The sequence below is a fragment of the Cebus imitator genome, unplaced genomic scaffold (assembly GCF_001604975.1).
Source record: "Cebus imitator isolate Cc_AM_T3 unplaced genomic scaffold, Cebus_imitator-1.0 Scaffold43, whole genome shotgun sequence".
Lineage (NCBI taxonomy): Eukaryota > Metazoa > Chordata > Mammalia > Primates > Cebidae > Cebus > Cebus imitator.
Window position 1 is genome coordinate 2,753,191 of NW_016107358.1, and position 24,032 is coordinate 2,777,222.

The window sequence follows — 24,032 nt, forward strand, 5'->3', positions numbered from 1 at the left end:
TGATTCTTGAGCAGGAAGGGACTATAGAAACTATACCTACATCTTAGCACAGGTCAGGCCCGTCCCATGATTCTATACTCGTGGCTTTTCTTACAAATGTGGTTTTTGGTCCCTGAGCAATGAGGTAGTTAGTTTTACGGAGGGACTATCATAATCCTTGCTTTCAAGTTACACTATAAACTATATTCCTCTCAAAGTTAATTTGGCTTAAGTCCAGGAATGATCAAGGCCAGCCTGGAGGTCAGAAGCAAGATGGAGTCAACTATGTCACATTTCTCTTACTATCACAATTTTGCCAAGGCAGTTTCAATACAAGTAGTGGTTCCCTTTCCTCTTGATTTTTACTAAGAAAAGTAGAAGCACAAACTTCATGATAAATAGCAATTGATGTGTTCAATTTCAGAAAGATGAAGGAGCGTGAACTACTGAAGAGGACATGAGTGCCTGAAGGATAAAACTACTACTTGGCTCCTGTTCCAAGACATTTTTTTGTTTTTTTGTACATAAGAATTGAATGTTGATGTTGTTAGGCCTCCTGATAATTTAATGTGATTTTTTTAAAAGTGAAATTTCTTGATTTTTATTTTGGCAGCAAATGTAGGTTTTGTTTTGTTTTGTTTTGTTTTCTGAGGCAGAGTCTCACTGTCACCCAGGTTGGCGTGCAGAGGCACAACGTTGGCTCACTGCAACCTCTGCTTCCTGGGTTCAAGCCGTTCTTCTGTCTCAGCCTCTCGAGTAGCTGGGACTACAGGCGCATGCCACCACACCCAGCTAATTTTTGTATTTTTAGTAGAGATGGGATTTCACCATATTGGCCAGGCTGGTCTCGAACTCCTGACCTAGTGATCCACCTGCCTCAGCCTCCCAAAGTGCTGGGGTTACAGGTGTGAGCCACCGCACTTGGCCCAAATGTAGTATTATTTTTTAAACACTGGATAGGCCAACAGTGTCCAAGCCAAACAAAACTGTTCTGTGGGCTGAATTTGGACCAATGGTGGCAGTTTTATTATACAACAGTTTGCTTTTTTTTATGTGCAATACTATGTATATATGGGAGATTATTCCTTATCAGGACATACAGACCTAAAGCATAGGTTTTCATGGCTAGTATGGACATAATTTGTCTAGTTCCTATACATTGAACATTTATTTTGATTCCTATCTTTGCCATTTCATAAAGTGCAGAAATAAATATCACCATGCATACATCTTTGCATATGTGCGAATGATTCCACAGGATAAATAACTAGAGGTCGAATTGCAAAACAAGGGTTTCATAAAACATAATGATAACCACATATAAAAGGTGATGGTGGTTACTTTCTCCTTTTTTTTGGTAAAAGTCTTTTCTCCCTAATTTTTATTTTTTATTGTTGTTAAAGTATTTCGGTTTCTTGAATTTTATTTTCTAAAATAACAAGGAAGTAACAATTACAAAGACTTTTTGTACAATCCTACAGTTTGTACGGGCTGGTACAGCAAGTTGCTACCTGGACTTGCCATTGAAACAGTCATCACAATAAATAAAGAAAATTCCAAGAGTCCTGCATTAGGGAAGTTTACTATCAATGGCTTGGTCTACACTTGGTGGTATGGTGAGTGCATGGTACGATTCTGACAATTAAGGGAAAAGGAATTTTCTTTACGCTCTGCATATTTGTGTATGTGTGTGGTATGGGGGGGGTGGAAGATCCCTGAAGTAAAGATGATGCACAGGACACTTTGATTTTAGTCCCTAAAAATTGGCTTCATAACCCTTTTTCATCGGCCACATCCCTTTTATGGGTCCTAGTTTCCTTATAAAACATAAAAGATTTGTGTTGGAAGAGGAAACGAGTATTTAAATCCATGGAGCTGACTTAGATTACCTAAGGAGAGAATGTAGATAGACAGGAAGAGGAGCTCAAGATGGCTGAGATCCGGAAGTGTCTAACATTGAGAAGTTTGGGAGAGGAGCCAGCAAAAGAGCCTGGGAGCAGTAGCTCCGGAGAAAAAGGAGAATGTGATGTCCTCATAGCCAAGAGAGGCAAGTAGTTCAAAGAGTGCTCAGCACTCAGCATTCTGAGCTGAATGCTGCCGTAGGCTCACTGACCACAAACAATACGTAGCTGGTGGAGGCCTTGAGGAGGACCATTTCAACACGCTGGTGGGCTTAAAAGCCGGAAGAAAGTTTGTTTAAACAGTGAATGAACCAGTCATTTTGACGCCTTTTATAAACTACACAAGCTTATTTTAAACCCGTTACTGGCCTAATTGATAAGTCCCTTTCAAATCTGATCCTCGGAGATTCTAAGGGACTTAACCTACCCATGACTCTTCCTCCTGCTTCTCACCTCCCAAGACCGCCCTATGGATGTGAAAGGGCTTTCAAACAAAGACGCCAAACAGAGAGGGCAGGCAAACGTGCAAGCATTAGTTTGTATTACTCTATTACCGTATTCACCTGGCACCCTCTAGTTTCCTTCATACTCCCTCAATACCCAACTCATTAAATTCATGGCTCCCGGTAAGCATCCATCAATCCTCATTTCACGCCTTTAGCCCTTCCCGTCCCCGCCCAACTCTCGCTACCTACCCAGGCAAAATCTTTAACCCGCGAGCCTAATTTTGAATTCCAAACCTGAAGCAAGAGGGCGGGCCAGGAGGGAGGCGACGGAATGCGCATGGCAGTTCCCGAGGCACTGTGCGCATGCGCTGGTCCTCCGCGGACCGTTCGTGCTGTCCTCCTAGAAAGGGAGAAGTGGCTGTTTCCGTGACGGACTGAATACGGGTGCCTGTCAGGCTCTTGCGGAAGTCCATGCGCCATTGGGAGGGCCTCTCCAGCGGCTCTGTGCCCTTGCTGCTGAGGGCCTCTTCCCGGGTCATTCCTGGACCAGGAGCCGGGCTGGGGCTCACACGGGGGCTCCCGCTTGGCCATCTCGGCGTCTGCGTGACCTCCCCGCCCGCGGGATGTGGCGACTACGTCGGGCCGCTGTGGCCTGGTAAGTGCAGGCTCTGATCTGGCTCCGTTAATTCTGGGGCCTCTTGAGAGTGAGGTTGTCTTATCTTTATCTCCAAAATGTGCAGATAACTCTCAGGCCAGGCCGAAGGCTGTTGGAGAATTCCCAGATATTCTTGAGGACCCAGAATGACAGGAGCCCTGGCTGGCCTTACGTTCGGAGCCGGCTTCGGTACTGGCCCTTGTTCTGTGGCCCTATCCAGCTCGAGAATTCTGGACGCCTCTCAATCTTGGCCCGTCTCTATTGTCCTTTTGTCTCTGCCCTTTACACCCTTGTGTCCCCTGTTCTGTCTCTAGTTGCCTTTTTTTTTTTGTCCTCTCCCTGCCAGGTTTGGCTCTGTCCGTGAGTCACCTCCCACATTTCTCCTAACTATCGCTGTCTTCTCTTCCATTTCCACGTCATGTGTACATTGCGCCTTCAGTTACTTGGGCTCTTTTCTCGGTTGAAGGGGCATCTGTCTCTTTCCCTTGCCGGCTGCTCGGAGTCAGAACTAGAGTGGTGACGCACACGGTGTCGGAGATGGTGATTTGAGATGCGCTCTCAATAGCAGCTTTTTTTCTGCGTTTAGGGAGGGAGACTTGATTTTTGATGCAAAGTGGTGAACGTGGCACCACCCTTCTAGTCAGAGTCATTGTTGCTCTGGGATGGCTTGATTCTAAATAGAAAAATCATGGAAATCTTTTCATTTCTGTGCGTTACTATATGCATTGTAACGAAGTTAAATTGGATTTTATACGTAATTTTGTTTTAATATCCTTAGATACCTTCAAGCTTAGCTCATTGTTGCAGGCATTTGGTAGGAATATGCATCAAACAAAGAGAAAAGCTTGGTTTTCCTGAATTAACTCAACTTCTAAACACTTGTCATGAATTTTTTCCAGACCTTTTTTAAGTGGTGCAGATAATGTATCGTGTTTATAAGGAATGGAATCCATTTGTTTTATATAGGTTAACTGGAGTCCAAATGCAGAACTAGATGACATAAAATAGTTACGGTGTTAGTCAATTAGAACTATTGCATAGGTGTTTTTAATCTCATGGAATTTTAGTCTTTTGAGGAAGTTCACAGCCCTGGTTATTAAAGTTATTTACAACCTTTGTATTTCTATTTCTCTGTACTTAGTAGGGAAACATCTGATTTTCTTTAAATAAAAAAAGACTGCAGAAGATAGCATTCTCTGTTGGAGCAATTAAGATGTGTAGGAAGAACTACAAAGATGAAGTTTTAAAACAAACTGATTTATAAGTTTTTTTTTTTATTTAATTGGATGTAATTGGGCTAAATTATTTCTAAAGTTACCATGGATGTCATTGAGTCATGGCTTAAAAATGTCTCCTGGTGATGGCACAGTTTAGCTACCTAAAGAAGTGGAGATGTGGGAAGCCAGAAGCCCCAAGCTCTGGAATTTGCCTTTTGCTATAGTTCCTTTGCATGTTGTGAAAGAACACAGTTAAATTCCTACTCCTTAGCAAATGAAAACATAAGCCTTTTTTTGACATACGTATATAAATACATGCTCATGGACATGTGAAAAGATCAATACTAACATTTGGTGCAATAAATAATTTGCATACAATTATTTTTAAAAGATTTACATATTAGGAAATGATGTATTGATTAAAAGTTATGGTAAAGTAACAAGAGAGTAGATGATTTCGGGGGAAAACCTATTTTGGATCCAAATTGATTTTTAATTTTGACTGAATATTGAAGTCTATTCAAAATTCTTTTCCTTTAGAATAGTAAAGGCATTGCTACAGTTTCTTCTAATGTAATTCTTTGTTGCTGCTGAGAATTCTCATGACAATGTTTTTCATTTTTGTGTGTATCTTGTTTTTCCCTTCATGGAACCTGTTAGAGTCTTGACTTTATTGTTTATCCTAAATTTCTCAAGGCTTTGACCAGGTATGGGTTTGGTTTTTCTTTTGCTACTCATCTGACTTGGCACTCAGTGGACCTTTGCCTTTATGTTTCTTCATTTCTGAGAAGTTTTTTTCTCTTATTTTTTTTATTTCCTTCCTTTCATTTTTCCTGTTCTTTTTCTTTCTAGACATCTCTTAGATGGATAGTGGTCCTCTTAGATTGATCCGTTATGTCTGTGATTTCCAAAATAATATATGTACTCATCATCTGTTGAAAAGTATACATATACCCTACTATGTATGCACACTTTTTTATTTTTGAATTGTGTATGTATCTGTACTAATTATTTACGTTATAAGCCAACTCTTAAAGGATAAGATGCAAAAAAATACTGCATCTGTAAGCTTCAGTACTTTCTTGCTGAATCCCAGATCCTTTTGTCCATACTGCAGGATGCATTTCAGCCCCATTCTCTCACTCCCTTTGGATACGACATTACCACATCTCTGCATCACTTCACTTTCCTTTTATATTTTCCACCTTTTTTCTTTGCATTCTGTGTCTTGGGAAATTTGCTTAATTCATTTCATGGTTTTACTGTTGATTTTTTTAATATTGGCCATTGCAACTTTATTTATGCATTTATTTATTAAACACAGGGTCTTGCCACGTTGTCCAGGCTGGCCTGGAACTCCTGGGCTCAGGTCAGCTGATCCTATCACCTTGGCCTCCCAAAATGCTGGGATTACAGGCATAAGCCATTGCATTTAGTGGCAACTTAATTTTTTTATATTTATTTTTCCTTTCAGAGGGCACCTAGCACTCAGTATTGCAACTTTCATTTCCACGAACTTTTAAAAACATCTATTAAACTCTTAAAGACATGTTTAATTCTGTACACTTTATATTGTTCTTTGATTGCTGTTTTTGAATAACACCGTACTTGCATTTATGTCTGTCATATTTTTAGGAACTCTCCTGAGAATAGTAATTAGGATTTGCTATCTCTGCTTTTTTTAGGATTAATAATGTTGTTTATTTTGGTCCCCATCTTAAGAGTTGCTGGTTTTTAAAGATAGTCTGGTTATCTAAGTATATTATTTAACTGTGAAAGACTAATGATTGATGTAGATGCCTTGTGTGGGATAACCCTGAATGAGAGAGCTAAATTAGCAAACTGTTTTAGGTGTGTGATGTGTCAATTAGCAGTCTTTATTTTAGGGCTTTTTAGGGAGTGGGCAGATGATCTGAGCTTGTTACAAATGCCAGTATTGTTGTGGGGGCGCTCACTGTGGAAACTCCCCTTTCCCATGTGCACTTAGGAGCCTTTCTGGTAGATAGCTCAACCTGGGGCAATTGCTGCTGCTAACATTCAGTGGGACTGGAGTGAGGTAGAGGGTTACTGAAACAGTGTTTTCTTAGATGGTGCTTTAATCTTAACTTCATCTTTTCATTCGCTGACGTGAAGACCTTTTTGTGAAAAATAGTCCTCTCCTGTATGAGCACTGATCGTTTAGAGCATCTTCTTGAATTGGAAGCCCTAAAAATAGTTCTTGAGGGTGCCTTCCAAAGAAGTGTTAATACTAGGATTTTGCTTTGAGTTCATTATCTCTTCCAGGGGACTAATTGGAGAACATTTTTCATGTAGTTACCTGAAATACTGGTTACTATACTCCCCATTCTTGTCCCTTCCCCCCATCCATACTTATTGTTGCCCCTCTTGTGGAAATAGTTACTTTACGGATTTGCAGGTAAGAGGAGGAGGAAATAGTGAAAAGTAAAAACATCTTAGGGATGAACTTAGTCATGGAGTTCATCTAGTTGTGTGTGTGTGTGTGTGTGTATGTGTATTTGGCTTAACTACTTTCTAAAAAAAATGCAGGTAACTTTTGAGGGTTACAGAGCTGTTTATTCATTCATACATTAGTGGAGGTTAGTGCAGATTAATATTAAAATGACATTTATTGAGCACATAGTCACTGCTATGGTTCTCTGACCTGTTTTTTACAGTTTAATTCTCCCAATAACATGTTTATTTAATAAATTTATTATATATCATTGTGAGGCACCGGGCTAAGACCTTAGAAACACATAGGACCCTGTTCTTAGGAAGATTACAGCTTACTAGTGGAGACAGATTTTAATCTAATAACTACACTATTATATAATATAAATTTTATAAGAACTATGAAGAGAAAGTACAGAGTTGAGAACTGTAGTGGGCAGACTTGCATTCTTTTGAAGGTTTGGGGAGAGGAGGGGGTGCCTGAGGTGAAACTGATCGGTAGCTCCAGTTGAGTACCTAGGAGAGACTGCCCAAGAATAGCAGGTATCATGCCCTGAGATGGCACAATTGAGGAACTGGATGAAAACTCGTGTTGGGGGAGAGCTCTGAGACAAGTGGGAGAGAGGCAGGGGCCCGACTGTGCAGGGCATTACAGACCAGGAGTTTGGATTTTACTCTAAATGCAGGGGGAGCCATTTAAGAGATTGATGCAGGTGAGTCACAGTGATCAGATATGCATTCAAAAGAATGTTCTGGTGATGGGTGAGGATAAAGAAGGTATCCAGAATGATCCCTATGTCTGTGTATTAAGTAACTGAATAGCTGCTCATGCCATTTCCTAAGAAAGGGAGTACGGCAGGAGGGTCAGGTTTTGTGTGGGAGATGGGAGGAGAGATCATGTTTTGTATATCTTGACATTGATGTACATTTTTATTATCTAAGTGGTGATGCTGAATAGGCAGTTGGACACAAGGGTCTGGAACTTAACCGTATTAGACATAATTTTGAGAAACACAGATATGTGTATGGTAATGGAGGAAATGGGTATAGATGAGATTGCTTAGCAAGAGTGAGAAGTAGGTTAGGTCTAAGCCTTGATGAGTTCCCAACATTGAAAAGGTGATTGAGGATACTGAACAGGAGTGGCCAGTGAGACTGCCCAGGGAAGAGGAAGTTTCAATAATGAGGTGGTGTCAACATTGTCAGGTATTGCTGAGAGGTCAGATAAAACCAGAATTGAACAAAATGCCCATTGGAAGCCTTGAGTGCCCTCAATAAGAGCTGTTTCACTGAAGTGATAGAAATGGAAATCAGGTTGGTTTGGCTTTTATTTTAATAAAATAGCTAAAGCAGGGAAATGGGGTACTTTTTTTCCCCTTTTAAGATGAGAGAGAGCTGGGTGCGGTGGCTCATACCTGTGATCCTAACACTTTGAAAGGGAGGATCGCTTGAGCTCAAAAGTATGAGACCAGCCTGGGCAGCATAGCAAGACCTTGTCCCTATGACAATTCAAAAAAAATTAACTGGGCATGCTGGCAAACACCTCTAGTCCCAGCTATTTGGGAGGCTGAGGCAGGGGATCACACTTGAGCCCAGAAAGTGAGCCCTGATGGTGAGCCCTGCTCTGTAGGCACTACAGTGAACCCGGATAGTGCCACTGCCCTACAGCTTGAGCAAAGAGCAAGACCCTGTCTCAAAAATAAGTCAATAAATACTCTATCTCAAAAATAAATAACGAAGATAGGAGGAGAGATTTGACTTAAGATTCCTCAAAGGGCAGGAGGAAAGAGCATTTCAAACAGCTTTTAATGGGAGAAAGATCTCTTAGAATGTGAGGGAGAAGAGGACTGGTGGAGATAGAGTAGGTGAATAGTTTTTATATGAGGAAGTTGAAAGATGTCCTTCTGATAGATTCCTTTCTCCCTGTGAAGTAGAGGGCAAGGTCATCTACTGAGAGTTGGGGGAGGTCAGGAGAGATAAGGGGAGATTAGAAGAGCTTGGAGAAAAAGAAATACTCCTAGCAGAGAGTGTAGGAGTGAATTGAAAAGAGAGATGAAGTAGGATTATTAAGTGATTTTGAGGGCCTAGTTGAGATGTGTTTCCAGTTGCGTGTGATTTTCTCCAGTAGTGCTTTATTTCCCTGGGTACAGGCAGAGAGAAAAATGATAAGGCTCATGTAGGGCTTGTATTTTGTTGGACAAGTCAAAAAAGTCAGAGGACAGGGAGTTTAAAATATTTGCAGAAGACTTATTGAAATGATGAACCAGATAATCTAAAGTGAATAAGTGGTTGAATAGATATGGAGGAGGTGAATGGGTAAGGAGAAGAAATACCAGATTAGTGATCATTGACAGTGACTCTCTAATGCGGCTATTATTCTGTTTTAACTGATTAAGAACTAAGGCTTTAGGAAATTCATAATTTGCCGTGACTGCACAGCTAGTAAGCAGTGAAAATGTGATTGGAACCAGAGTTCTTCTGACTCAGTAGGCTAAATGGATGTAAGGATGTACTTGAAAGAAGTATGAGCTAAATGTTGTGGAAACATGAGCTCTTTCCCTAGTTGATATGTCTCTCTGTAAGTGATAACGTTGGTCACACAATATAAAACTTTGTGGTGATCAGTGATCACCTTTGTCCTTCCCCTGTACCTAGTCTGCCATCCCCATATCTGCTTTTCCCTTTCCTTTCCATTGCTGCCACCTAACTTTAGGCTCCTCCTCTTACGTTTGGATAACTGAAATGAGATTACCTTTTTGTTCCCCTTCTGATCTACTTTGACCTAATGTTATCTTTAATATCTTCTTTAAATTACTGTTTCATTAGTCTTATTCTACTCTGAAACTTTCTGTAGTTCCCCATTTCCTACCAAAAAAAGTTCAGCCTCATAGTCAATGACTGTTCAGTTGGATATTCAGTCCAGTTTTACTCCTCCTATGAGCCTTTATGCCAGCTCCTTGGGTCTTTTGCCCTTTCATTATCTCATCTCTGTGCCCTTCTTTCTCTTTTTATTCCTTTTTTTTTTTTNCTTTTTTTTTTTTACTTTGTTTCTTTTTCTTGCTTTTATCAATTAAACCTCCATCACACTTCACCCTATAGAGTTTTAAACCAGAGCACGTTGCAGTATCATCCTGGGGCTCTGGAGGAAGTGGCATGGAGTCCAAATGTCACCTTAACTTCTTATCTGGGGCCACCTGTATTTCTGTATCTGCTTCTTCCTACACTCTTGCCAACAACTGTCACTTGTGGAAATAATTTGAGATTTACTGTCAGGCTGACCCTGTTTCAATCTCTCTTCCACCATTTGCTAATCATTCTATCTTAGGCAAAACATGATACTAAAAGAAAACTTACAGCAAGTTAAATTTGATGGACTTTAATTGAGCAAAGAAAAGAAATGATTCGCAAATTGAGCTGCCTCCAGAATCACCGCAGGCAGATTCAGGGAGACTCCAGGGGTGCCTCGCAGTCAGAATAAATTTATAGACAGAAAAGGTAAAGTGACCTACGGGAATCAGAAGTAAGACACAGAAACAGTGAGCTTGGTTACAGCTCATCGTTTGCCTTATTTGAATTCAGTTTGAACATTCAGCAGTCTATGAGTGGTTGAAATATGGCCACTGGGATTGGTCAACACTCTGCTGTTATTTCAGATGCATGCTACTAAGTTAGGTTTTCAGTTTTGTCTGCCTATCAAGCTAGGTTACAGTTTGTCCACAAGGACTCAAATATAGAAGTACAGAGTCCTTCTCAGGCCATATTTAATTCACTTTAATACTTCCCTCCCTTTTGGTCAACCCCTCAATTTAAAGAGATTGACCAAAACTTTAGGCATTGGCACCACTCTCATCACCCTCATAAAGACTTATTTGGTCTCAGTGTGGAATTCGCAAGTCGTCTTTAGTTTCAGTATGGAGTCTCACAAGTTGTCTTTGGTGTTAATGTGGAATTGACAGGTTGCAGCTTTGTACCAGCTAAATAATTCTTTATGTTCTTGCTGATCCAGTTGGAGTGAGACTGCTCAACTCTCAATCTATAGCTGCATACAGAACTTTTAAGACTTGAGAGGATACAGCACACGAAGGGGACTATTATTATGCCTATCAAGAGGATACCATCAAAATGCCAAGGCATACCCCTTAATAAAAGTTCTTATGAAATGAATTGAACCAAATTAGCCAAGTTAAGATTCAGGCAGTGTAAGCAGTTCAATAGTATTAGGGTTTAATTAATCAGTTTTGTTTGGAGTGTGATAGTGATTAAGGGCCATAGTTTGCTGTAAAGCAGCTTGATTTAAAGAGGTACTCATTTTCATTGTTACCCTGGTAATACAAGTCATAATAACTTGGAAACCTACTGGAAGAAATAGAAAGATTAGAAACCCTTGGAAAACCCAGGCTTGCCATTCACCACTTAAAATGCCTTGCAAACCGCCTGTTAGCTGCTCCTGTAAACACATCATAGGTTGCTTTTTCTTGAGAGATTTGTTTAATGTATTTGATGGAAGTGTCTAAGGAAACAGCAGTATCAGCCATCTTTTCAATTAAGCTTTTTGTAGTAACAGAATCAGGGGGAGAGTACAAAATTCAGTTTTGTTTAATACCAAACATAGACCTCTAGCTTGAGCACAAAGAAGATCCAAGGCTGCATGATGTTCCATTAAGTGTTTTCATTGAGTATGTTTGTTGTCACGTGCCTTTCTGAGAGTAGCTTCTACCCATCTGAAACCCAGGGAGGTCTGATTGGCTGCAAAATCCAAGATTTTTCCCTATTTATGAATTAGCTTTAAATTCCATACAAATGGTACTTCACTGCCACCAAGAGTAAGCCCCCAGGAACCCCACTGGAATCTTTTTTGTCAGTAGAAACTAGCTTATCCTCGTCTATTTCGAGGCTAGTGCTAATTTCAGTTATTGGGCTATCATGAGAATTTTCAGGGAAAGCAATTCAAAAGGCAGGAGCAGGCCAGGCCAAGTAACAAGAACCCAACCAAGAAGGAGGCAGAACAGAACATGCAGGTTTTCCACAGACCCAATATAGACCCTCAGGGGTTGAAAAAGAGAGCCACCTAGTTGTATTTGAGCAGGGATCATACTATAAATCTGTGTAGTTCCTGAATAATGTCCAGCAGGAAATTTACTTTTCTGTTGCCCTTTTATAGCATATTATAAGGATGTATATAGCATCTAATAAAAAGAGAACCTACTGGATTTAATCTGCTTACATTTTACAAGCAATCACTTGTACCAACGTAAGTAATTCCCAAATCTTGAGTGTGTGATGCCTGGAAGCACAGTATACCTTTTTCAGGCACTACTTGGACTGCTTTTTATATTTGGTATGATCAACTTATCAATTGAAAAGGAATATTGTTTTTAGTGAGTGTAGGAAAGCAAGTAGCAGTGATGTTTAGAATATCAAGAATAGCTTTCCATTCTTCCCTTGGAGTTTCAGGGCAACTCATTGGGAACGTGGAGGGGCACTGGCACCAGTGGAATTGTTTCCTGATTTATTGGCATTAGCCCACAAACCCAACAGTTACTCTGCTTTTGTGCTAGAGCATAAGCTGGAGCTAATGCCATCCACTGATTATGGTCCCATGGATTTTCGTGGAAGGAAAAGGAGAGGGTTAGGGCAAAAACTGAGGAAAACAGGAAAACACATAACACTTTCATGAAGGTGAAAACACATAACACTTTCATGATCAAGAGAAGTCTTGATCCGAGATCTTGGGAAAGCTGTCTACAACTAGGATGTTGTCTGCTTCTAGGGAGAGATTCCATGGTCAGCTTTACCTTAAAGTCTCCAATGGGTGTACAGTTCCAGGAATCTGAAGGGAATCCTTTTGAGTTGTGAGATGTGGACCCAGGGTTCAAGGCCCTAAAGCTTCACTGCACTCATCCAGTGAAGTTCAAGAACGGTCTTCCTCTGATGTCATTTCCAGAAAGCCCAGTCTCCAGGTTCCAGACCATGGAGGGTTTGATTGTCCTCAGTTGGTAGATCTCAAAAAGCTTCCTTTACCTCGTGAAAGTATACTTTGGCATAATACATTAAAGCCTTGCAGTATTCAGTCATATCAAAGTTTAAGAGAGCAGGAGAAGCATGACGTGCTATTACTAGGGACGTAGGCCTTCCAGTGACTGTTTCATAAGGGGTCAATTTATGTTTTCCAACAGGAGTGACTCTGATGGCCGTAAAAGCCAAAGATAGTACCTTTGGCCAAGGCAAATCAATTGTTTCAGTTAACTTTGCCAATTTCAGTTTTAATATGCTATTTGTTCTTTCAACCTTTCCTGAAGACTGAGGGTGACAATGGTAAGGTGTACTGACTGTGTCAGTAACACCTTATTTAACTGCTTTATGGATTGCCCAGTAAAATGAGTTCCTCTATCGCTGGAGATTTTTAGAGGGACCCCCCCATAAAGGAAAAACATTTTCTAATGATTTTTTAGCTATGGTCACAGCATTAGCTTTCTTACATGGGAAGGCCTCTATCCAACCAGAAAACATGCAAACTATTACAAGAACATACTGATACCCCATTGAGGGTGGCAACTGAATGCAGTCCATCTGTAAGTGTTCAAATGGTCCATCAGGTAGTGGAAATATACGACCTCAAGTTTTTCCAGGATTATGAGTTTGACAAGTCAAACATTGATTATAAACCATTTTAACAGTTTTGGAAGAGTCACCCCACCAGTATTTTTCATAATTTGGATCATTTTGTCTGTTCCATGATGAGTTGTGGAGTGTAGAGCTTTCAATAATGGAAGCTTCAAAGACTCAGGAAGGACCAGGCAGCCATCCAGGTCCTCTGTGAGTCTTTGCTTCACATTAAATTTACATCCTTTTAGATACCAATTTTGTTTTTCCAAATCAGGTACATTGTACTGTTTATTAAATAGGTCATCATAAGGAAGTTGGCTTGGATTAGTCTTACAGAGTTCATTCAGATTGCATATCTTGACAGTTTCAGCTCTAGCTGTTTTAGCATAAAAATCTGCTAAAACATTTCCTTGATATTTGGCTTAATTTCTACAAGTATGAGCTTCAATCTTAATAACAGCAATCTGCAATAGTAATAGGATAGCAGAAAGGAGCTCATCTACTTGGAGTCCATTTTTTATGGGGATCCCACTAGAGGTGAGAAACCCTCATAGTTTCCATATCATGCCCAAATCATGTACTACTCCGAAAGCATTTCTACTATCCACAAGTATTTACTGACTTCTCCTTAGCTATGTGGCATGCTCGGATAAGGGCAGAAAGCTCTGCAGGGTGGGCTGACTTAAATTGAGGAAAAGTCCCCTTCTCTATTAACTCATATCCTGCCTGATATTTTCCTTCTGAGTTTTTGGCATAGGACCCGTCAGCAGAAAGTATTAATGCAGTATTATCCAGTGGAGTATCTTGTACATCAATATGAGGGGCCACTATTTCTGACACTACACTTATACTTTTGTTGTCTTCACCATCTTCAGACAGAGATAACAAAATAGGGTTAAGTAGGATTACAGCCTTTTAGATGAAGATTAGAAGATCGATAGGAGAAGTAATTCATAAGATGTTAGTCTACTCACTGAAAATGTGAGGTTTCATTGGAATTTAATGTGTGGGACTTGCAAATTAAGTTCATTTAAAACCAGATCTGATGGAGTTTCTACCAGCTTGGTGGCTGCTGCTAGTGCTTCTAAATAATTAGGATATGCCTTAGAGACTGGGCCTAATTGCAGGCTGTAGTATGCAGTGGGCCTGTGTTTAGCACCATGTTCTTAAGTAAGGACTCCTAATGCCTATTACCCTCACTCACAAACAAGGTAAAAGGTTTAGTGTAATTTGGAAGTCCTAAAGCTGGGGTCTGTTGTAAGCCCAGCTTCATTTGGCCAAAACCCTGCTCATGACTATCTTCCCAAGGTAAAGATTCTGGTACAGCATTTTTAGTGAGCTAATACAGTGGTGAAGCTATTAAGGAAAAATTTGGAACCCAGGATCTGTAATATCCTGCAAGTCAAAGAAAGCCTTTTAATTGTCTTTTGGTTACAGGTCGAGGAAAACTTTAGTTTTTATCCTCTCAGGTGAGAGGGAAATCCCTTCAGCAATCAAGTCGTGTCTCAAATAGTGGACCTTTTCTTTGGAAAATTGAAGTTTTGGCCAGGTGCGGTGGCTCACGCCTGTAATCCCAACACTTTGGGAGGCTCAGGTGGGTGGATCACCTGAGGTTGGGAGTTTGAGACCAGCCTGACCAACATGGAGAAACCCTATCTCTACTGAAAATACAAAATTAGCAGGGTGTGGTGGTGCATGTTTGTAATCCCAGCTACTTGGGAGGCTGAGGCAGGATAATCGCTTGAAACTGGGAGGCAGAGATCACGCCATTGCACTCCAGCCTGGGCAACAAGAGTGAAACTCCATCTCAAAAAAAAAAAAAAAAGGAAAGAAAAGAAAATTGAAGTTTGTCCATTGAAGTCTTGTGACTGAGTCAATTTCTGAGCACTCCTTAATAGAGAGCTTAACAATAAGTTATCTATGTACTGAATGAGAGTAGAATTTTCAGGAAACTGTAGTGCCATTAAGTCCTGATGAAATACGAAGGGGCTTCGGTAAACCCTTCTGGCATTTCACTCTGGGTGTACTGCTGATTTTTCCAGGTAAAGGCAAGCAAGTATTGACCTTCTTTATGGAATGCTAAAGAAGGCTGAGCCAAGAAAGATCTGTTACTGTGGACCACTTGGAACCAGTGGATACATTAGGTTATAAAGTATTAGGATTTGGGACTACAGGAAATCTTGGTATTACAATTTTATTAATTGCCAATAAATCTTGACCAAATCTCCAGCCTCATCCATTTTTTTTTAACTGGTAGGATTGGAGTGTTACAGGGGCTGGTGCATGGGATTATGAGTCCTTGTTTAATTAAATCTTCTACAATTGGTGAGATCCCTCGAATTGCTTCAAGTTTTAGTGGATATTGGGGTAATTAGGCAAAGGTTTAGAATGATCTATTTGTATCTTTATAGATTCTACACTTTTAATTCTTCTATCAGTTGGGGATGAGGCCCTTAAACAAATGTTAAGGTATTTTTGAAAGATCAGGAGTATTACAGGCTTGAGTTTTGATCTTATCAATTTCTGCCTTTAGACAGCGTTACAGTCCTGATTCAGGAGAATCAGGAAACTCTTAAGATTATTTCTCTTTCTGAGGAAAATTTTATGTGCCCTGTTAGCTTTGAAAGTACTGGAGCCGTATCACATAGTACAAAAGTGCGTTTTTCTGAAAAGGGGCCCAGAGTTAATTGGATGGGTTCAGATATGGGAACCTCTGGAACTTGATTTGAAAATCTCACCACAGAAATTACCTTTTTACTCCGAGGGATTTGTTGGCTTATTAAAGTGGGGTTTGTGGGTAGATAGAGTAGCCCTGGTATCCGTGAGGACTGTACAGACTCCCCATTTATTTTAACCTCTGTTTCCCCGTGTTCCTTTGAAGGTTTTAGGGGCAGCAATCCTCTGGAGAACCCTTGGAGCCTCCTTAACGTTATTGTCAGGAGGGCTACGGTTTCCTGGCCTCCCTCTAGGGGTGAAACAATTTGGTCTAGAGGGAGGTTTGTGGGCAAACTGTTAGTTATAAAAGCACACAATCCATTTTCCAGTGCCCCAGTTGATTGCAATACAGGCAGACATCTTGGGATAAAGAACTTCTTGTTCTAGGGCCTCTTGATTGTGATTTAAAATGAGAACGAGACGGTCCCTTTGGTCACGGTCCCTGTAACTGTTGTAATTGAAGGGTCATAAAGCTTGTTAGCCTTTTGAGTTTTTTCTTATTCTAGTCCTCTCAAAATGTTTAGCTAGGCCGGGCGTGGTGGCTCACGCCTGTAATCCTAGCACTTTGCAGGGCAAGGCGGGCGGATCACAAGGTCAGGAGATCAAGACCATTCTGGCTAACACAGTGAAACCCCATCTCTACTAAAATACAAAAAATTAGCCAGGCATGGTGGCATGCGCCTGTAATACCAGCTTCTCGGGAGATTAAGGCAGGAGAATTGCTTCAGCCCCGGGAGGTGGAGGTTGCAGTGCACTCCAGCCTGGTGACACAGCAAGACTCCGCCCCCACCCCCCACCAAAAAAAAAAAAGTTCAGGTAAGGCCACCAGTTCAGTCATATCTGTAACTTCCCATTGCAACTTATGTTTTTTAATTAAACTGCTAAGTTCAGGGGGGAGTCCATTTGTAAATAAAGTAGTTAATGCTATTTCAGTCCCTACAGGGAATACTCCTTGCTGTGCTTTGAGCCCAGAATGTTTCAAAAACACTATTTCTAAGTGAGTTCTGTAATCTGAAATAGGTTCATCCTTTTTTTTTGTTTGCTTACAAGATTGTATGCTGGACCAATTTTTTGTGGAAAAATTTTAGGAATTGAATGTAGAAGGCTTTCAGCAATTTTTCTGGCTACTTTTGGTCCTCATGAGGAGCTCTTGGAGTGTTAATATCCTCCTCAGGTTTGTCTCATTCTGCTGCTGCCATCCATTTCCAAGCTTTACCAGCCCCCAGTATCATTTGAATAAATTGGTAAATTCAGGAAGTCCTGGATCGTAAGCTCCTATGAGGATTCTAAATTCCTCAGTAAATTTTTGAGGGTTTCCCTTGGACCAGGGAAGTCCTTCACAATGGGTCGAAGCTCAGTTGTAGATCATGGAGTGAAACTGGCTGATCAGAAGCCCTCACCTTATAAGGCATCTGTCTAACTTCCTTTTTTTTTTTTTTTTTTTAAATCATCTTCAGGGAAGTGTACTTTAACAAAAAGGTTAGTGGACTCAGTATGTAGGTAGAGAGGGACAAAGAGAAGGAACAGTCAGGGTTACATCAGTCAGAATATAGTCCTCTTTTGTCATGTCCTTGGTCTATTAAGCTTTTCATTTGCTTTTTGTAAAGAATCTTTTAAGGAGGCAAGTGTTGATTCATTTAGTCTTTTAGAGGCCTTTGCCTACCCATGAAAGAATATATCCCACTGTTTATTGTGGAGGTTTTGATCCCCCTTTTTGTAATATGCCTTGCAAACAAACAATTTTATCCAAATTAAAACTTCCCCATTATGGCTGTCTTAATTCTAAGTTTTCTTTAGAGAAGTTAACCCATTTTTCTAAAAATGCTCACTTTCTGGGCCCATAATTTTTAAACATAAAATTAGCTTAAGTCCCTGAAGGTGGAGTCCCAGACTCCTTGGATTGAGATGATTTCATTATTAAGTAAGGTACCTATCAGAGGTCGGAGATCTCTGACTGAACCCAATCCAATTAATTATTCAATCCAATTTGATCTTGGACTCACACCAGGCTGAGTATTGCTCAAGTAAACTCCAAGAGCTCAAAACACAAGTTAGTGGAGCTCGGAATCTGAGAGAAAACTTACCCGTGACCTCTGGTTGCAAGAGAGCAGTGAGTGTAACAGGCTCAGCAGGTACTTCACCTGGTCACCTGGTGTTCCTGGAGGTTGCCAGAGTTTTTCTTCAAATCCCGCTTCTGACGCCAGATCTGTTAAAAGAAAACTTCAGACAAGTTAAGTTTGATGGAGTTTAATTGAGCAAAGAAAAGAAACACTTTGCAAATCAGGCAGTCTCCAGAATTGAACTCAGTTTGAACACTCAACAGTCTATTAGTGGTTAAAGTATGGCCACTGGGATTGGCCAACACTAAACTATTATTACAGATGCATAATACTAAGGTTTTCAATTTTGTCTGCCTATTATACTGTTACATTCCTCCACAAGGACTCAAATATAGAAGTATGGAGTCCTTTTCAGGCCATATTTAGTTTGCTTTAACAATATTTTAAGAAGAAATCTAAATTTGTAAAATAAGGATACTTAAACCTTAGTGGGTGTGTCTGAGAGTTAACATTTATATAGTAGCACTATAGTGAAACCACCTATCGTAATGTCTGATATGTATAGGAACACAAGAGATACTGCTTTCCCCATACCAGTCTTCTTCACAGCATTGCTTCTGTTTTCCTTGATTCCTTTTTTTTTTTTTTTTTTTGAGTTACAGTCTCACTCAGTTGCCCAGGCTGGAGTGCAGTGGTGTGATCTCAGCTCACTATAAGCTCCACCTCCTGGGTTCAAGCAATTCTTCTGCCTCAGCCTCCTGAGTAGCTGGGATTACAGGCATGCACCACCACACCCAGCTAATTTCTGTATTTTTAGTAGAGATGGGTTTTTGCCATGTTGGCCAGGCTGGTCTCGAACTCCTGACCTCAGGCAATCCACCCATCTCAGCCTCCCACAGTACGGGGATTACAGTTGCCAGCCACTGTGCCCAGCCTCCTCCTTCTTAAGAAGTTTCCAGTCCCATGTAATTAAAGCAATTAATGTTTTTTAACTATGTAAAATCAAGCCTAGCTCTGATTAATAAGCAACTAGTAGTAAGCAAGCAACTGTTTATGTATATGAGTATGTGTTAAGATATGGTTGTTGGCAATCTTTCTCTTCAGGAAGGAGAAGAGAATGGAGCTCTACAGTGATCGTGTACATTTAAATTCTGTTCTCTTTTGAGCTCTTTTGCTACTTTCATTTTTTTGGGGACCCAGGTGCCTGAGGTAGGATTGATTAATTTCCTTAATTTCCACCCCTGGGCTGTCAGGATCAGGAGACATAGATCAAGGTGTTCTAAACTGCTAGAAGTTTTGTTTTTGAAAGCAAAAGTTTGCATGCATTTTTGTTTTCAGCTTTTACTTACAGTGAATAGTAGTTAATAAAATAAGTCCCTGCTTTTTCTCTCTTTAGTTTCAATTCCTGAAACCAGGATCATAGCCCACATATTAGAGTTCAGGCTCTGGGGTCCTACTGCTTGGGTTTGAATTCCACCTTTATTTCTTATGTCAGTGTGACTTTGGGCAAGTTATTTAAGTCTTTGTGCCACGTTTTCCTCATCTGTAAAATGGCGATAATACTAGCGCTTTTTACATAGGATTATTAGCAGGATTAAATGAGAGCATATGCTGTAACCATGTCTGGCACATAGTCAACGGTTAGTAAATGAACTATTGTGGGACACTGGTTAGTCACGTTTGGGGGAAGGGGTGTTTCCTTTGGTATATTGCTAACATCATTTCCTTTGTATTGTTACCCTGTCTGATCTTTCTTCCATATTCATTTTTCTTTCAGTGAGGTCTGCCAGTCTTTAGTGAAACACAGCTCTGGAGTAAAAGGAAGTTTACCACTACAGAAACTGCATCTGGTTTCCCGAAGTATTTATCATTCACATCATCCTACCTTAAAGCTTCAACGACCCCAATTAAGGACATCATTTCAGCAGTTCTCTTCTCTAACAAATCTTCCTTTACGTAAACTGAAATTCTCTCCAATTAAATATGGCTACCAGCCTCGCAGGAATTTTTGGCCAGCAAGATTAGCCACGAGACTCTTAAAACTTCGCTATCTCATACTAGGATCTGCTGTTGGGGGTGGCTACACAGCCAAAAAGGTGAACTTAACATTTCTACTGCTTTTCCAATTATTCTATCATGATTAAGTTTTTAGAGCATAAATCATTTTTCTTTGTGTAGTGGAATACAGTTAGATGATTAAACATTTATTTTGTGTCTCTACCATGGACTAGATTGTTTTAATGATGCTAACAGGAAGATCCGTTTAGAATCTTAGTTATAATTATAGCAAATGAAAATGGCCTAGTGTAAGGAGCACAGGGCTGGGAGTAGGAACACCTGGGTTTGATTTTGAGCTTTGCCATTTAATAGCACAGATACGGAAGTCAGGTGGCATTCTCACACAAGCACTTCTTGGCAGCTCTGGGACCAGAGGCAAGGTGTCCTGTCTTCCAGTCTGTCTTCCTTCTACCCCACTGTACTGTTTAGAGCAAAATTATGAAACCTGTTTGAAAAAGGAGTATATTCTGAATTTTTACATTTTCCATATTTAACAGAGGAATGTTTACATGTTTTATGTGCTTGTCTGTTCAGGCCACTTAAATTTGTTTTTTAAAAGTTTTGAACATAATACATTGCTCTTAGTAGATTAATGTGTTTTAATTAAATAATTTTTCTTTACATGTTTATTTGGCATTTGGGGCATCTGATTGACATACTTTCTTGCCTTGTAGACCTTTGATCAGTGGAAAGATATGATACCGGACCTTAGTGAATATAAATGGATTGTGCCTGACATTGTGTGGGAAATTGATGAGTATATCGATTTTGGTTTGTATCATCAACATTAAAATATTTTTTTAGTTATTTCTTGAGGAAAGAGAAATAGTTGTATTGAGATATTTTCTTAACTTATGAGTCAAATATATCACGGTTTTGTTTTAATGATATAAGAAATAGAATATCCATGAAAAAAATCTGTACAAAAAAAAATACCCAGTAAGCCATCGTTTTACCACAGCTGCCACTAACTGTATGGAGCATTTTATTTTAATTATACTCATTATATATGGTTAATTTTTTTTTAACTTATTGATGGATTGAGATGGTCTTGGTCTGTCGCTCTGGCTGGAGTGCAGTGGCGCGGTCATAACTCAGTGCAGCCTTGAACTCCTAGGCTCAAGCAGTTCTTCCAAATCAGCCTCCCAAGTAGCTGGGGCTCCATTCATGTGTCACCATGCTGGACTAATTTTTTAATTTTTTGGTAGAGATGGGGTCTTGCTGTGTTGCCCAGACTAGTCTCAAATTCCTCAGCTCATGCCTCTCACCTCAGCCTCTCAAAGCACTGGGATTATAAGCATGAGCCACTATGCCTGGCTTGAATTTTTTTTCTTTTAATTTTTGTCTTCATGAACACATTACCAAAGAATAGTATTTTAGTTCCCTTTTTAAAAATTATATAATCATTGTGAATATACACCTTGGTATTTTGTATTTTACTACCTATTTTGTTAGCATTTCCATGCTGCCAAGTAGCCTTTCTATTAATAATACCATTTTCTGTGTTAATGTAATGTTGCCCAGAGCATATTTATTGTGACCCACCTAACTAGTTCCTTTTGATTGGATACCTTGGTTACCTCTACTTTTCGAAGCCAAGTTCTTTAAAAGCCTGTTTGTATCCAGAGTAATTTCTTTTCTTAGTTGTCTACTGCCCCCGCTTTTCCAATAGGTGGATGAGAAAAAAGTATTATTGGATAGCTATGATTGCTAGTAATTCGTGATAATCTTTAAAAAATATTTTTCCATCAATTTTTTTAAAAAACTTTGTCAGATTTCCTAGTTTAGGTGTATGTGGAGGTGGAATTAATTTTATTTGCACTTATTCACAGAATTTCTAAAGATAAAACTGTTCTGTGTTGACGAATATATTTGCAGAAAAAGCACACTTTCAAATTGTTTTTCTAATATTAATGAGGAGAGCTTTCAACTTGATATATTTGCCAGTACCACAGTGTAGAGGCTGAGAGCCTGTATTCTGGAGCTACACTGCCTGGGCTGGAACCTAGGCTCCTCCACTTCCTTGCTGTGTGCCCTAGTTTCTTATCTGTAAATGGGGTTGATAACAGTAGCTGTTTTGTAGGGTTGCCATGAGGATTAAAGAAGTTAATACTTTTAGCGCTTTATAAGAATAGTACCTGACATATGTTCTTAATTTCATACTGTTTATATGTTTTGATCTGTTCCAGAGAAAATTAGAAAAGCCCTTCCTAATTCAGAAGACCTTGCAAAGTTAGCCCCAGACTTTGACAAGATTGTTGAAAGCCTCAGCTTATTGAAGGACCTTTTCACCACAGGTAAGGAAAGACCTGTCTGATCTAGTTTAAAATTTCAAGAACCATGGAGGAACAATACATAGATTATTTGTTTAGTCCCATTTTTAAAAAAATTAGTACCAATGAAAAACAGGACTTTAAAAAAAAAAGATAAACACAAATTTTTATTGCACAATGGTTTTAATCTTTGTTTAGCCCAGTAAAGTGGCAATTCATAAGCACTTCAACATACTTGGCTTTTAGTGAGGGGGGAAAAATATCACTTGTTCTTGACAAGTAGATGAGACTTCTATGTACTTGCTTTTCATAATGGTTGGATCAATTTTTTAAAACAAATTTAAGTATGATGGACTATAATAAGTAGCATTTATTAAGGTTAACCCTGGCATATTTGCCCAATTATTGCCCTATTGTAATATGAAATCAGATCTCAGACATCTTTGTTTGCTCATTTCTGTTAAATTTTACATTTCTATTTCCCCTTTTGCTGATTTTTCACAGGTCACAAATTGGTTAGTGAAGTCATAGGAGCTTCTGACCTACTTCTCTTGTTAGGTGTGTAAACAGACATTTTTGCTGACCTTAACATGCCTTTTAAATGCTTCTAATAAACTAGTTGCAAATAAAATTGCAGACCAAATTTATAATGCTGCTTATGCTGAATTTTGAAACCCCAGAACTATATTAGGCAAACTCATTATCCTTTAGGTGGAAATAATAATTATTTTGTGATAAAACTGAAATTCTTAAATATGTATGTGCATTATAAGATTAAAGCTCTTAAAAGAAAATTTGCTTAGCAAAAATATTTTCTTGAAATAGATCTAATTGTTTTTGATAATTGAAATGAAAAGTAATTTTAGTTTGTCTCATCTGCCCTGTCATGGTTGACATTTAAATTTGTTTTCCTACTATACATATTAATGGCAGTGGTATGTGGCTGAACTGTAAGTACTCTCATATAAAATAATCCTTACCAAAGATTGTCTTCTTTTTTTTTGTAATTTGATTTATATATTTTTAATTGTTAGGTTAAACATACGCTGTGATTGCTATAGTATTTTTTTATTTTCTGCACAGGTTATCAGTCATGTTCCTTAAAATAGGAATAAAGGTGATTTGATGCTTTGAACCTGAGTTGCCCAAAAAATCCATTCACTTTTTCATTGGCTGGATGTAATTTAAAATTCAGCTTAGGCTGTTGACATCACCGGAGAATATAAAGGGTTGCATATTTATCTTTAAGGTTCATCGGGAGAAACGGCATTTAGAGCAACAAATCATGGATCCGAAAGTGACAAGCATTTTAGAAAGGTAAGTGTAAAAGAGAATTCTTCATGTAGGTAGCCTTGAAAGATTTTTTTAAAGTTTTTACATCTTTGGAAGAATTTAAAATGGTAACATCTGAGGAGCAAATACAAAAACATCCAAGTAGAGATATTGTTACTAGTCTTAGTGCAAAGTACAAGGTATTATGTGGCATTTCTGGAAATATAGTTGAGAGCCCATTTCTTTGAAATGTGTTCTGTGAAATATTAGTTTCAAGGCTTGTCCCCAAGAAAGAGTTTTATTGTTAAGTGTGTTGGGCAGGGGGAGGAGGGAGGAGGCTTGTTTAGACAAAGCAAGCAGACTTCTTTTCCCTAGGACTTCTCACTGTAATATACTCGT

General features: G+C 39.3%; 2 protein-coding genes across 12 annotated transcripts in view; one reads left to right on the forward strand and one right to left on the reverse strand.

Annotated features, from left to right (window-relative positions):
- The window catches only part of ATP13A4 (ATPase 13A4), a 174,324-nt gene extending 171,639 nt beyond the window's left edge, over positions 1–2,685 (reverse strand). For 7 of the 8 annotated variants that reach the window (XR_001824590.2, XR_001824589.2, XM_037737827.1 and 4 more), the window contains exon 1: positions 2,576–2,646. The gene's annotated coding sequence lies outside the window, so the exon portion shown is untranslated. Of the gene's footprint in view, positions 1–2,575 lie in introns of all 8 variants that reach the window. The other variant, XM_037737825.1, reaches the window with a different exon arrangement.
- Positions 2,686–2,795: 110 nt separating this feature from the next.
- The window catches only part of OPA1 (OPA1 mitochondrial dynamin like GTPase), a 98,476-nt gene continuing 77,239 nt past the window's right edge, over positions 2,796–24,032 (forward strand). For 2 of the 4 annotated variants that reach the window (XM_017526647.2, XM_017526649.2), the window contains exons 1-6: positions 2,802–2,981; positions 19,808–20,126; positions 20,763–20,859; positions 22,278–22,385; positions 22,866–22,919; positions 23,611–23,678. In XM_017526647.2, coding sequence (XP_017382136.1) covers positions 2,950–2,981; positions 19,808–20,126; positions 20,763–20,859; positions 22,278–22,385; positions 22,866–22,919; positions 23,611–23,678 — 678 coding nt within the window. In that variant the 5' untranslated portion in view covers positions 2,802–2,949. Of the gene's footprint in view, positions 2,982–19,807; positions 20,127–20,762; positions 20,860–22,277; positions 22,386–22,865; positions 22,920–23,610; positions 23,679–24,032 lie in introns of all 4 variants that reach the window. The other 2 variants (XM_017526648.2, XM_017526650.2) reach the window with 2 other exon arrangements.